The sequence below is a fragment of the Stegodyphus dumicola genome, chromosome 3 (assembly GCF_044657685.1).
Source record: "Stegodyphus dumicola isolate Sdum_Otavi_A_Nest chromosome 3, ASM4465768v1".
Lineage (NCBI taxonomy): Eukaryota > Metazoa > Arthropoda > Arachnida > Araneae > Eresidae > Stegodyphus > Stegodyphus dumicola.
Window position 1 is genome coordinate 184589672 of NC_140770.1, and position 12988 is coordinate 184602659.

The 12988-nt window shown below is 37.4% G+C and overlaps 1 protein-coding gene across 4 annotated transcripts in view; it reads left to right on the forward strand.

The window, feature by feature from the left end:
- The window catches only part of LOC118194674 (serine/threonine-protein kinase haspin homolog), a 239099-nt gene that overhangs the window by 174913 nt on the left and 51198 nt on the right, over positions 1-12988 (forward strand). For 3 of the 4 annotated variants that reach the window (XM_085813696.1, XM_085813697.1, XM_085813699.1), the window contains one exon: positions 890-1255. The exons of the other annotated variant lie outside the window; for it this stretch is intronic. In XM_085813696.1, coding sequence (XP_085669822.1) covers positions 890-1166 — 277 coding nt within the window. In that variant the 3' untranslated portion in view covers positions 1167-1255. Of the gene's footprint in view, positions 1-889; positions 1256-12988 lie in introns of those variants that run through there. 4 annotated transcript variants of the gene reach the window in all.

The following is a 12988-nucleotide window of genomic DNA, read 5'->3' on the forward strand; positions in this document are numbered from 1 at the left end:
GGCAGATAAATTCAGTCTTGGAGAAACAGCATATCAGAGTTTTTTGAGGAAAAATGGGGTGATAACATTACAAAAATGGATTCTAATACGGAATGTATACAGCCCTAGTTGCAATACAAGTTCAAGTTCTGGTTCAAGCTCATCTAACGATCTTGGAGGAGGATTTAAAGCAGAAACCTGTCTTCCAAGGTAGTCGCAAGGATGCTCTATCGGATTCAGGTATGGGGATTGAGCTGGCCATTCTATCCGCTCTGACTCTCAAGACATTCTTCAGCAACCCGAGCTCGGGGCGGTCGCGCATTGTCGTCTATCAGAAAAAAATCCAGGAGGAACAGCAAGGCATATGAGAGGAAATGAAGGATCTTATCTCGATATTTCACACTGGTCAAAATTCCTCCACGGAACAAACGCAATCAATGGTTAATCAAGCTCTGCCCATGTCCTTCAAATTGCAGCCCCATCAGTGGCTGAGTTAAGACCGCTGAATGTTGAAACACCATCTCGGGTTCGAATCAACTGTATATTTTGCTTTTCTGTACTTAACGCGAATAAGAGCCAGTTTCCTTTAAAAAGTCCTCTATGAAATCATCCTTCTTCCCAAACCTTCGCGTGCTTTGACATACTCAAGTGGACTAAAATAACCTTCATTTACAAGTGTAATTTCTTCGCAAACCGAGTGATTAAAACACAATAAATATACTTTTTAATATTTATTTAAATTTTAATAATATACCTAATTGATGCAATTACTGCAATTAATTAAAAAACGTTTCTAATGCTGATGCTTTCTTTTTGGAAAATAGTATATTTGCTAATCAATTTATTTTCGTGATTTTAAGAAGCACTTGCTTAAACAATTGCTGAAAAATTCTTAATTCTTCTCGAATAGGGGAAATTGGGAGAATTTCATGCCTATCACGAATATAATCTGGCTGAAGTATCTGATAGAAAATATTCTGGAGTATTTGCAACGAAACAACCCTGGACTTCGAAAATTAACAGCTGTCGACAGTGAACGAGACCAAATGAAAGCAGTGAGGTTGCTTAAGAAATGGAATGATTGCATTCTAGAACATAAATCAGCTGCTAGTTTCTTACGCAAAGTTATTTTTAAAGACAATCCTCTAGTCACAATAGAAAGAAAATACAAAAATTTAAACATTTAATTTCCTGTTCTATTTGTCTGCATCTCATAGTAAAAATTATTATTTCTCAATCTTGTAATTTGATGAAATAAAATGAATGTTGTCGTCTGAAGAAATCCTTGTGTAATATCGTACTTTTAATTCTTATTTGAATGTAGTAGTTCAACAACAACAAAAAAAAATCATTACAAAAAGAAAGCGTTCTCTTAAATTAGCATTTTAACACCATAGAAAGAAAACTACAGAAAATATGCAAGTGGAAATCAGTTTTCAGAAATTTTTAATAATTCGAAAATCCCTTGGACTTACAGAATTGCTGTTTAGAAAATTTTATTTGTAAGAGGTTCAGACGAGAATCAATTATAATTTACGGTACATCTACAAAATTTTAGAATTAAATTATTAAATGAAAAGTTGAAGAATCCAAGCTTCTTTCTTCTTAACCGTACAATCGTTATGGCACATTTGTACAACCATTTGATTCCATAGCAGAACTCAGCTTTTGGGACACTGTTTACGGATTCATGAATCACTTTTCTGGGTAAGACTTTATTCTAGGAAAAATGAAGTACTCATCAGGTGCCGAATCTGGTGAATAAGGGGAGAGGAATGACTCTTTGCTACAAACTGCTTAGCAAGAATAGAACAGTGTGACGGAAAAACCAGTTATTCGATTGAACTTTTTCAGGTCTTATGCGCTGAATTCTTCGTTGCTCTTATTTCCAATTCTCATCGAAGCCTAGAGCCAGATCAGGTCGATAGTCCCAACATTGTTCCAGTTTTGAAGGAGAACATACCTGAGGACGGATCTGATAGCCTACCGCCTTTCTGCCTTTTCCACCAATCTTCTGTGAAGAGTTTTGTCTCATTAGTTTTCAAGTATCCGCTGCGGCATAGACTATGCTTGCAAAAGTCCATGCCTTCTCCAGGATTCAACCTCGGCCCTAAGATTATAGCAGCCGGCTTCCAGTAGTCGTTACATGCATGATTATAAAATTTATAATTTACCATCTGTCCCTCAGGATCAAATTCTTTCTGAAATATCTCTTTCTGATCAGAAATGCTCACCAGCATGGTTTTTAAAAATCAAAGTCGCTGTGGCTATAGTGGAATTTCTGATCTAACCTAAGCAGATGATTACCGTTTGGCCTCAGGATCATAAACAAAGCACGAAATTTAATTTCCATGTAAACTTTATTTGAAAAAAAAAAAAAAAATAGGATTAATGTCTTCAGTTTGGCTCAAATCATACATGCAAGAAATTTGATCTTCCTGCTCCAATTAATGCGTGAGGTACAAAACGAGATCATTTATGACAATTTTATGAGCACATCTTTATTAAATTCGTCAAGTATCATTCAAAGAGATATGTGACAATTTTTCAGAAATAATTATCGAATTTTCTTAATGTTCTCGTGCATTCGAGACTATGAAGGTAGACCCATTTTGGATTCATCATCCATCTCGAAATCGTTCTAATAATAAAAGGCACTGGAATTACTTTCTTTAATTTTATTTCGTCTATAAAACGTCATGATTTATCTAATCAATTTGTGTCAAAGGACTAAACTTCGACCATTTATTTTAAATTTATAAAATTAAGTATTAAAATTAATTTTAAATATAATTTGCTGCAGCAGAATTTAAAAAATATTAAATAATTTAAAAAGTTAGATATAGTAACTTTAAAGTCCAATAAAATACAAATAATCACAGGCAATAATCTTCTTTCATTCGAGCGAAGAATTAGAAAAATATCATTGTGAATGAAAGTTACAGTTTTCATTTTAGCATTTATTGTACTGCCGAGTGAATAACAAATGTGGATACACATCTGAAGTAAAATTATGTGTTACTAAGCTTTTAAGAGGGAAGTGATGAATAACATATAACTTAAAACTTCATTTTTTTCACTTTAAATAATAATCAGGGATCTCAGCTTATATCACTGAGCCAATATGTTGCTAAGCATGCCCCAGCAAATTATATTTGTGACACAGACGTCTGCGTTTACAATCACCCATGCTGAACTGATCATTCTAGGGACAATGATCTGATTAATAAGTGATCATTGGTTAGGGTGGTCTTGAGTCTACGAGTCTGGAGAAACATGGTTTTAATACATAATGGTTAAAGTGCTTCTTTGCAGTTGATTATTGAAGTGTGAAGAAAACGATTGCATACAACAGAAAGCTATTTAAAAAATCTGGACATCACATGACTTCCTTGTATACAGCCTATTAAATTATACACATTTTTTGCTGCACTTAATTTGCTTATTTCCTCGAATTATTCAAACCTAATTAATCGATCCTTCGAAGTAAGTTGAAAATGACATTAAAAATTGGAAATTTTGAAATCAAATAGAAAGGTACATTTTGTTGTAGGGGAGTCAAACTTCTTCTAATTATTATTATTATTATTTTTTTAATAACGTTTATAAAACTTTCGCAAATACAAGTAAGCACGGAGAGATCATATTACAAGTTAGATTTCGTTATTTGTCGAAAATAATTTTTTTTATAGATTGACATTGAAAAACATGAATATTTGCGTCATTTAAAACATTTCGTTACTGGAATTATGTGACTAAGACCAACGATTGAGAAAATAAAAGGCGGGTAAGGACTTTTAAGCCAGGTAATAGGAATGGATACACACATATACACTGAAGTGACAAAAGTCATGGGATACCTCCTAATATTTTGTCGGTCCTCCTTTTGCCCGGCGAAGTGCAGCAACTCGACGTGGCATGAACTCAACATGTCGTTGGAAGTCCCCTGCAGGAATATTGAGCCATGCTGCTTCTATAGACGTCCATAATTGTGAAAGTCTTGACGGTGCAGGGTTTTGGGCACGAACTGACCTCTCGATGATATCCCATAAATGTTCGATGGGATTCATGTCGGGCGATCTAGGTGGCCAGATCATTTGCTGGAATTGTCCAGAATGTTCTTCTAACCAATCGCGAACAATTGTGTCCCGGTGACATGGTGCATTGTCATCCATAAAAATCCCATCGTTGTTTGAGTACGTGAAGTCCATGAATGGCTGTAAGTGATCTCCAAGTAGCTGAAGGTATCCATTTCCAGTCAATGATCGGTTCAGTTGTACCAGAGGACCGAGTCCATGCCATGTAAAAACAGCCCAGACCATTATGGAACCACCACCAGCTTGAACAGTGCCTTGTTGACAACTTGGGTCCATGGCTTCGTGGGGTCTGCGCCATACTCAAACCCTACCATCAGCTCTTACCAACTGAAATCGTGACTCATCTGACCAAGCCACGGTTTTCCATTCGTTTAGGGACCAACCGATATGCTCACGAGCCCACGAGAGTCGCTGCAGGCGATGTCGTGCTGTCAGTAAAGGCACTCGAGTCAGTCTTCTGCTGGCATAGCCCAAGGAAGACACATTTCGTCGCACTGTCCTATCGGACACGTCCTTCGTACGTCCCACATTGATTTCTGCGGTTATTTGACGAAGTGTTGCTTTTCTGTGAACATTGACAACTCTACGCAGACGTCGCTGGTCTCGGTTGTTAAGTGCAGGTGGTCGGCCACTGCGCTGTCCGTGGTGGGATGTTATGCCTGAAATTAGATACTCTCGGCACACTCTTGACACTGTGGATCTCGGAATGTTGAATTCCCTAACGATATCTGAAATGGAATGATCCATGCGTCTAGCTCCAACTACCATTCCGCGTTCAAAGTCTGTTAATTCTCGTCGTGCGGCCATAATCACGTCAAAGCCGCTTCACATGAATAGCTTGAACACAAATGAAAGCCCTGCCAATGCACTTCGCATTTACACATTTTCTACGCGATACTACTGCCATCTGTATATTTGCATATTGCTATCCCATGACTTTTGTCACTTCAGTGTATATTACCACCCTTGTATATATATACACACTCAAGCACACACGCACCTTTTTGGTACTACCGAGTGCAATAAAAAAGGGATGTGCTATAACACTGGATGTTATAGCAGTCCCGTATACAAAATTTCAAAGTTCTGAGGCTACTCGTTTTCGAGTTCTGCGCCATACATACATATGTACGTACGTACGTACAGACGTCACGGAAAAAGTTCCTCTTGAATCCATTTCAAATCAAATTTACAACCCATTTCGGAAAAAAAAAATTTCTTTATTCTGTCCGTACTTAGAGATGTCACTCGAAAAAGTCGTCCATATGGATTCGGGAACGGTCAAGGTAGGTATTTCCGTTCAAATATTATATCTGAAAATTTTCAAGATTATAATACTTCCTTTACTTTGCACAAGGATGTGGAAAAAATTAAGAAAAAGTTCGAAAAGATTATCAATATCACTGGTGCAACAACAATGACTTTCAGTAACACTGTTGTAGGAATTGAAAGCGTTCAAAAATGATGAATTTGTTTATTACTGTTGTACATTGTGTTTCAGTTTAGAGACTTATAGCAGCACAATCTCATTTCCTCCAGACGTAGTACTATCATCACATTATGCGACTTCCCGGGAGTTGTTTATTGTACTGCTGTGATCTCTACCTCGACAATTTAGGCAACAGGGATAACAATAGAGCGTGACTGTTCCCGATGGCCTGTGGATGAAGTGCATTATTCCAACTTTCCGCAGGTTGACGGGTTGTAAGTTAGCATTTACACTTTTGGTTTAGCGGTCATTATTGTCACTAAACCATTAGTGTCATTATTGTCACTAAACCATTAGTGTCATTATTGTCACACATTTGGTTTAGTAGTCATTATTGTCATATTTCTAAGGTGTAAAAACTGTTAACGCTATTCACATACGTGGAACAGGTTTTAAGCCGTAGCCAGTCAGGAAAAGTAAAGTTGCATAAGCGTCATTATGCAGCTGATACAGCTGAAATCGTAGACCGAAAGTCAGTCCGTGTTTCCTTCGATATGATTAGTCCGTTGTTATACCAGGCTGGCATAACGTTGAACAGTTAGAACGTTTAGACAAAACTGTTATACCAGTTTCTGAAACGTGGCTTGGTCTAGTTGCCTAGTAACGAAGTTCGCCTTATTACACTCGTGACTATAGAGCCCTCTTATGATCGCTCCATAAATGCCTCGCCTGATGATGTCAGTGGCATGTAGCGGCTGCTGTTAAATGTGTATTCCGTGTGCATCCTAAAATATGGCGGCCAGCGTAGTACTGGTTGGTTGCAAAGCGACCAGTCAAACCTTCAGGTTAATATAGCAGCACCCCATCATGAGTTCCGGAAACCAGTAGTGACGACCCCGCGGGCCCATTCGAGTAGTGGTTTAAGACAGGATTTAAAAAGTCTGTCGCGGTTGGAGTATGAGACTGACAGCAGTAAAGTAAATACAGAGCTCTCCAAGATGGCTTTTTGCCTGATTCCCGCTTTCCGCATAATACGGAGGTTTCTAGGTTGAGGAACAGGGCGTGTTGTGTCCTAAGTTATGAGACAGTACACCTAATAATAATCACATTATGTGGTCATCACACTATTTAATCTCTGTTTGTGGCTCAATGTGTATATAAAGTGAATGTTTTATTGTCACTTACTCTTTTATCGGCGAAAATTACACGTTTTTTCAAGGTAAAAAAGATCTCGCGTATTCCAGCAATTGATTTTCAAATGTAGATCTGCAGGAAAGATGAATAAGCCAACAATCTATATATCTGTTAAATACGAATCATTTGAATTTACAAGCCCATTTTATTTGAAATATCTGCCTAATTTCGCTCCTACATGCTCCTTTATTCAATCAAGAAGGCAATTTAAAGGAAGTAAGTAAGGAGAGCAAGCTATAGGTGGAAAGAAATTTATACTACCGGGCAAGCCCGCCAGATAAGCGGGCTGTAGCCAAAGCAAAATTTATAAGTTCCATTCTGTAAAAAATGTAGCTCTACATCTGTTTAGAAAATACGGATGGCAATTTTAACATTCCACCTCGGGCTCACTTCAACGCAACACGCCAACTAGCAGTGAAATTTAACAAAAAACGCGCAGGGTGCGAAAATTAGCATTTTCAGAGTTTTTAATTAATATTATGACTGATTAAAATCGTGCGAAGATGAGAATGGTCGAAATGGCTTCCAACGAATTTTTGGAATCCGGGGGTTCCTTTCTAGAAACTCAACTTCCTGCCTTCCGGAGGAGTTGTTGCAAGCAAACAGATAGACGATCAGAGATTTTATTATCATTAATATAAGAATAGTTAATTATATAAAGAATGCCACGGATAAGGGTAATGTTCAAAAAAGTACTATCATTCATTGTTTGCACAGGTATATAGGGAACTTAGGATGTTATACTTTTTCCAATCCTCACTTTAGGGAAGATGTATAAGTTTAGAGAATCTATGGTAGCTACAGTCGTGCTAAAAAAATAAGCAACAAACACATAACACGGAATAAAACAAAAGCTTTAATGCATATGCTTGAAATTGATCCAGGAATTTGGTGTGGCATTACTAAACCACATAGCAAATACACAAAAACACATGTATTACCACCATTACATTGCGAAAAAACGTATGGGTCGGAAGAATGTGCAATGCAAAGATCACGCTAATAACGGGCATGATACCCTTTTGCTGAAATGCATTTAACAGCGAGGCAAGGTACGAATAGTGTCGTTAATCGCTTCTTGTGGCAGTAGCACCCATTCCGTTGTCGCAGCATGTCCCACACATACTGTATGGAATTCAGGTTCGACGATCTAGCAGGCTACGGCAGATGCGGAATGGTTTCACTCTTCAGATAACTCCACACCACTTGAGCTCTATGCGGGCGGCCGTTATCATCTATAAATATTTCGTCGATGCTCATTGTAACGGTAAAAGATCGCACAAGAAGATGCAGAATTTTATCGTGATATCGGGCGGCTGTGACGGAACCACCAGGAATCACGTAGAGGTGAGTGCAGCCATTCATTGCTATCCTAGCGCCCTTCGTATATCGTTCTGGATGTCAAATCGAGACCCATCCTTAAATAGTGCATGTCATCATTGCTCTGGTGTCCAACTATGATGTTCACGGGCCCAATTCAACTGCGCTCTGACATGCGATGGGGACAAAGTAACGTGAACTACAGGTCATCGGGCGTACAGTCCCCTTTCACGTATTCAACACGACACAAGTTGGGGGATATGGGCCGTCCTACAGCATAAGAGAGATAGAACGCCAGCTGTCATGCTGCTAGTGATCTACGGTACATGGCACATAGCAACAGGAAGCGATCGTCTGTTGTGGTAATCCTCTGGCGTCCAGACTTACGTCTCCTAGAAGGGTTTTGAGATCCCTTTGGTAAGGATTCCACAGCCTGTTAATGACATTAGGATGACATTCAGCTCACTCGTAAAAACGGGTTATTTTGCACCATTTTGTAACATTCCGACAGCCCTCAAACGCATTTCATCGGGCAAATGCTGTTTTCGGCTCAGTCTTTCTGCTTTGACTATCTCAGTTTGTGGTGAAGTGGTGACAGAAGTGATGGCCACTTTATTGTGGAAGCGCCGAATAGTGAAATACGTGAGAAATTATGTGAAATTAATTGTCATTTCATCAGAAATATTTCAAGATTTCAGAAAACAGTAACGATACTTTGTAAATTCACTACTCAACTTTTACAAGAAAGCGTTCGGACTTAAACCAAGGATAATCATCGCGAAGCTTTCAGGAGTAATAAAGCATGTGAAGGAACAACAGGTGCAAAATTCGACTGTTCGCAATTACTTGTGACCAAAGTATTTGAATTGGGATTCCTATTCATCTCTTTTGCTTAAGACTCTCAGAACACAACGAAATGCACGCACTGACGCGATATTTGCAACCCGAGATTCTTAAACATGATGTATTCAGTGCAGGTGAAAAGGTTTTTGTTCCCTGTCTGTGAATTCCAAAAGATACCTTTCAGAAATTTTAAAATTTGATTTTCTTTTTGTACTGTGAGAGGTTTAATAGGGAAGGGAGGAAATCAAGGTTTACGCTTAAAACAAACGCATAACTTAATTCTAAGTGACATTTTTTAAAAACTTTAATTCGATACGCTCACCATGTTTAACCTGAAAAGTTCGAGAGAGACGTCAGTCATTGGTAGTATAAGGAAATTTTTTTTGTTGAATACCATTTAAATGGACTGCTCGTGAAAGATGCAGTTCAGTAAACTCTGTAGAACTGAACTAGACAATTTTTAAATTACAAGATTATATGTTTGATACCGAAAATTTAGCCGGTTGAAAAATTAGAAATTACGCTCCCAAATCCAAGCTCCCAATCAATAAATGGTACAAAAGCTCGAAAAGATGGAGCCAACGCTCTTTTTCGCTTCGGTGAAATCGTCAGCCACCATCAAGAAAGAGAGAGTGTTCAACGACAGACTTGGTCAGACTTTGGTCAAATCAATATTAGAGAGATCGCATCGCCATGAAATTTATTCCCTTCTGAATAGTTACTCTAGACCAGTGGTGGCGAACCTTTTGGGGGCCGAGAGCCCAAAATTCAATCAAAACCCACTTATTTATAGCAAAGTGCCAATATACAAATTGAACTTGAAAATGGGGTTTGGCTTAGTAAAACAACACACACTTGTCTTGAGACTTCAAGGGAACAAAAAAAAAAAAAAAAAAAAAAAAAAAAAAAAAAAAAAAAAAGACAGTTTTTAACGATTTCAACGATATAAAAAACTTTTTATTACAGGAAATAGATTGCTTTACGTATTTAATGGGATTTTTGTTGCTATATACATACTAATAATTCGCCAAACCTTGGCTCATATTTCGTTAATTTGAGTGCAACACATGCAGCATTCAGGTTATCTGTCAGTCTGTTTGTGTCACATTTGATATAGTGCAAAGCAGAAAATAGCTGTTCACACGCATAAGGTGATCCAAACAAGGTAAGAATAGCCCCATCCCAAGTGATTTAAACATATTTGGCAGAGAATTCCACGCTTTAAGGATTTCATTTTCATAACTATCAATTATGCTATCCTGTGTGATCTCTTTATACTCCATCTTCTCAAGTGTTGCACGCAGATAAGAGAATTTTCTTTTCCACGTAGAGCTTTCTTTAAATTCCAATAGCTTCATTTCCAGATTTTTAATATCTAACCATTATAAGCAAGAAAGATGAAGTTCTTCAAGTTTAGATTTATCTTGAAAAGTAACGAAACACATGGTTGCTTCCAACTGACGGAACTGTAAAAATCTATTATTAAAATTCTCTTTTGTAGCTGCTACGATGCTCGAAAATTCTTTGTACATTTCTTCATGGACTTGAAGGAATGTGTGCAAAGTGTGTAGAATTTTCTAGATGCATCTTTAGATTTGGAAAATCTTTCATCTGCTCACTTGCAAGATCTCTTTCAAGAACATGCAGTTTCTTTCAAATGTTTTATATAGCAAAATATCCTTTCTGCCGTTTTTTCCAAGCCTTGCATTTGCTTGTTCAGTACACTGAAGTGTTTTGTAAAATCTGTAAAAAACATAACGTTGTTAAGCCAGACCATATCCGTGAGTTGTGAATAATTCTGTCCTTTTTCATTAAAAAATAGCCTAATTTCATCCAAGCAACTTACAAATCTCTTTAAAACCTGTCCTCTGCTCAACTATCGGACATTATTGTACATAAACTAAGTGTTATACTGTGCTTGAACCTCACCAAGAAGTGCTTGAAACTGTCGACAATTAAGAGCTCGGTCCATGATGTAATTCACCATTTTGATGACATCTTTCAGAACATCGTCTAACATTTTGTAGCTGTCCCTGGCACAAACAGCTTCTTGGTGAATGAGACAATGAAACTGAGTAAGTGTAGGTTTTGTTTCTTTAACAAAGAACTGTATGAAACCAGATGTTGTTCCCAACATGCAAGGCGCATCATCACTAGTAATTGAAACTACTTTTCTGGTCTGATGTCTTGTTGCAAAAAAGCTCCCACCACAGCATTGTAAATATCTATTCCTTGTACAGTATTTCTGCTAAGTGGCATCTCAGCGATGCGTTGTTTAAATTTGTCCTTATTTGTAATGTCATGAAAAAGGGAATTGCTCCCAGACAATATGGCCCCTTTGATTAAATCTCCATCGGAGAGCGGTTTACCATGTTCTACCAGGCACAGTGAAATTTGAAAGCAGGCTGTTATTAGATGGTTTGTTTTAGAAAGATAATTGAAAAACCAACTTCTGGTAATTATTATTTCTCAATTTCCCTTCAATAAACACCTTCCGTTTAGCTTCATCAAGTTCGGCAGCAATCTTATGGTTGGTGTTGAAGTGCCCGGACACTAGATGTGCGACACACAACACTTTTCCCGCACAGAATGCATAATGCTTTACTATTGTGTTCAATAACTCTAAATGATTCTGTCCAGGTCTCTTGAAATGATCTTCCACTATCAATGTTTAATTTTGCCTTTTTTGGAGTCATTTGTGAGGGTTTAAAACCTGGAGTACAGAATAGCACAAAATTTTAAAATGAAGCATTAAATATATATCGATCATATTCTAAAAAGAGGTAACATTATTAGCCAATAGTAAGGAATTGGCTTTTCATGAATCAGCAATCTACGGCTGCAGATTGAAATATGAACAGGAGACAGCGGTAACCAGGACATCTCTTTGCCAGGACCAGGACATCTCTTTGAAAAGATGCAAAGTTATCTCTTTGCATCTTTTCAAGTTTATTTAGTCATATTTAGTTATTTTAGTCTTTGCAATCTTTGCAAAGATTAAAATAAGATCATAAAGCTGAAAAGGAGCATATGAAATCTAAACTTCTAACTTTAGATTTCATATGCTCCTTTTCGGCTTTATGAGGCTTATTTTGGTTGAACGCATGTGAATAAGCTTGGTTTTTCTACTAACCTTTCGTATTTTGCTATATTACCAAATTGCGTGTTTTTACATTATATTTGTACATTCTGTTTAAGATATTAAATTAGAATTATTCATAAGTTACCTCAAAATGCTTATACCTGAAGATTGGAATCTATTTAACAATGAAAGTTTTGAAACTCACCGGCAGCCTACAATAAATTTGAATTCGTTTAGCAAACATTAGTTTGCTTCAATTTTGGCGTATTCTTTGCCATGTAACAAATAATATGAGTGGCCCAAACAATTGAAACGTCATAAATAGGGTCAATAAATATGTATATCATTCCTGTGGAGATATATGAAAATCTTATATCTAGGCTTAGGTTCTATGCCAGTGGCATTATGCGATAAGTAAGTGAAACGTTCAAAGACCACACTAAAACACTTATTTAAATTGCATAGTATCATTTTATTGTGATTATTGATTAAGGAAGTAATATTTTAGTCGCGTGCCGGCTGATGAGACTCTGCGTGCCGATTATGGCACGCGTGCCACAGGTTCGCCATCACTGCTCTAAACCATTGATTTTCAAAGTGGGGGGACGCCTTTGAAGAGAGGTGCGTGGGGCAAGCGGTACTCCACCGCTTGCACGTACCACACCACACGCCTCACCCCATTGTGCCGCGCTCGAGTCATAGTTGGGCCTGAATTCAGTCAATATCCATCACACGGTGCAGTTATGTGTATTTTTGATGCGAATCAAACTTTTAAAACTGCGAAATCTGTCTACTTTTAAATTTTTTTTTTTTTTTTTTTTTTTCGTCATGAGTTTAGTGAAAAACGCAAATACAATGAAGATTATATTAAATACGGTTTTTTTTTTTTTTTTTTTTTTTTTTTTGCTATACAAAAAAATGGTGTCGACCATCCGCAATGTGTTATTTGTTAGGAAGTATTGAGAAATGATGCTCTGAGACCTTCTCGTATGTCAACAAAACACAGCGCGTTAAAAAACTAGACATGAAAGTTTTCTACTGCAA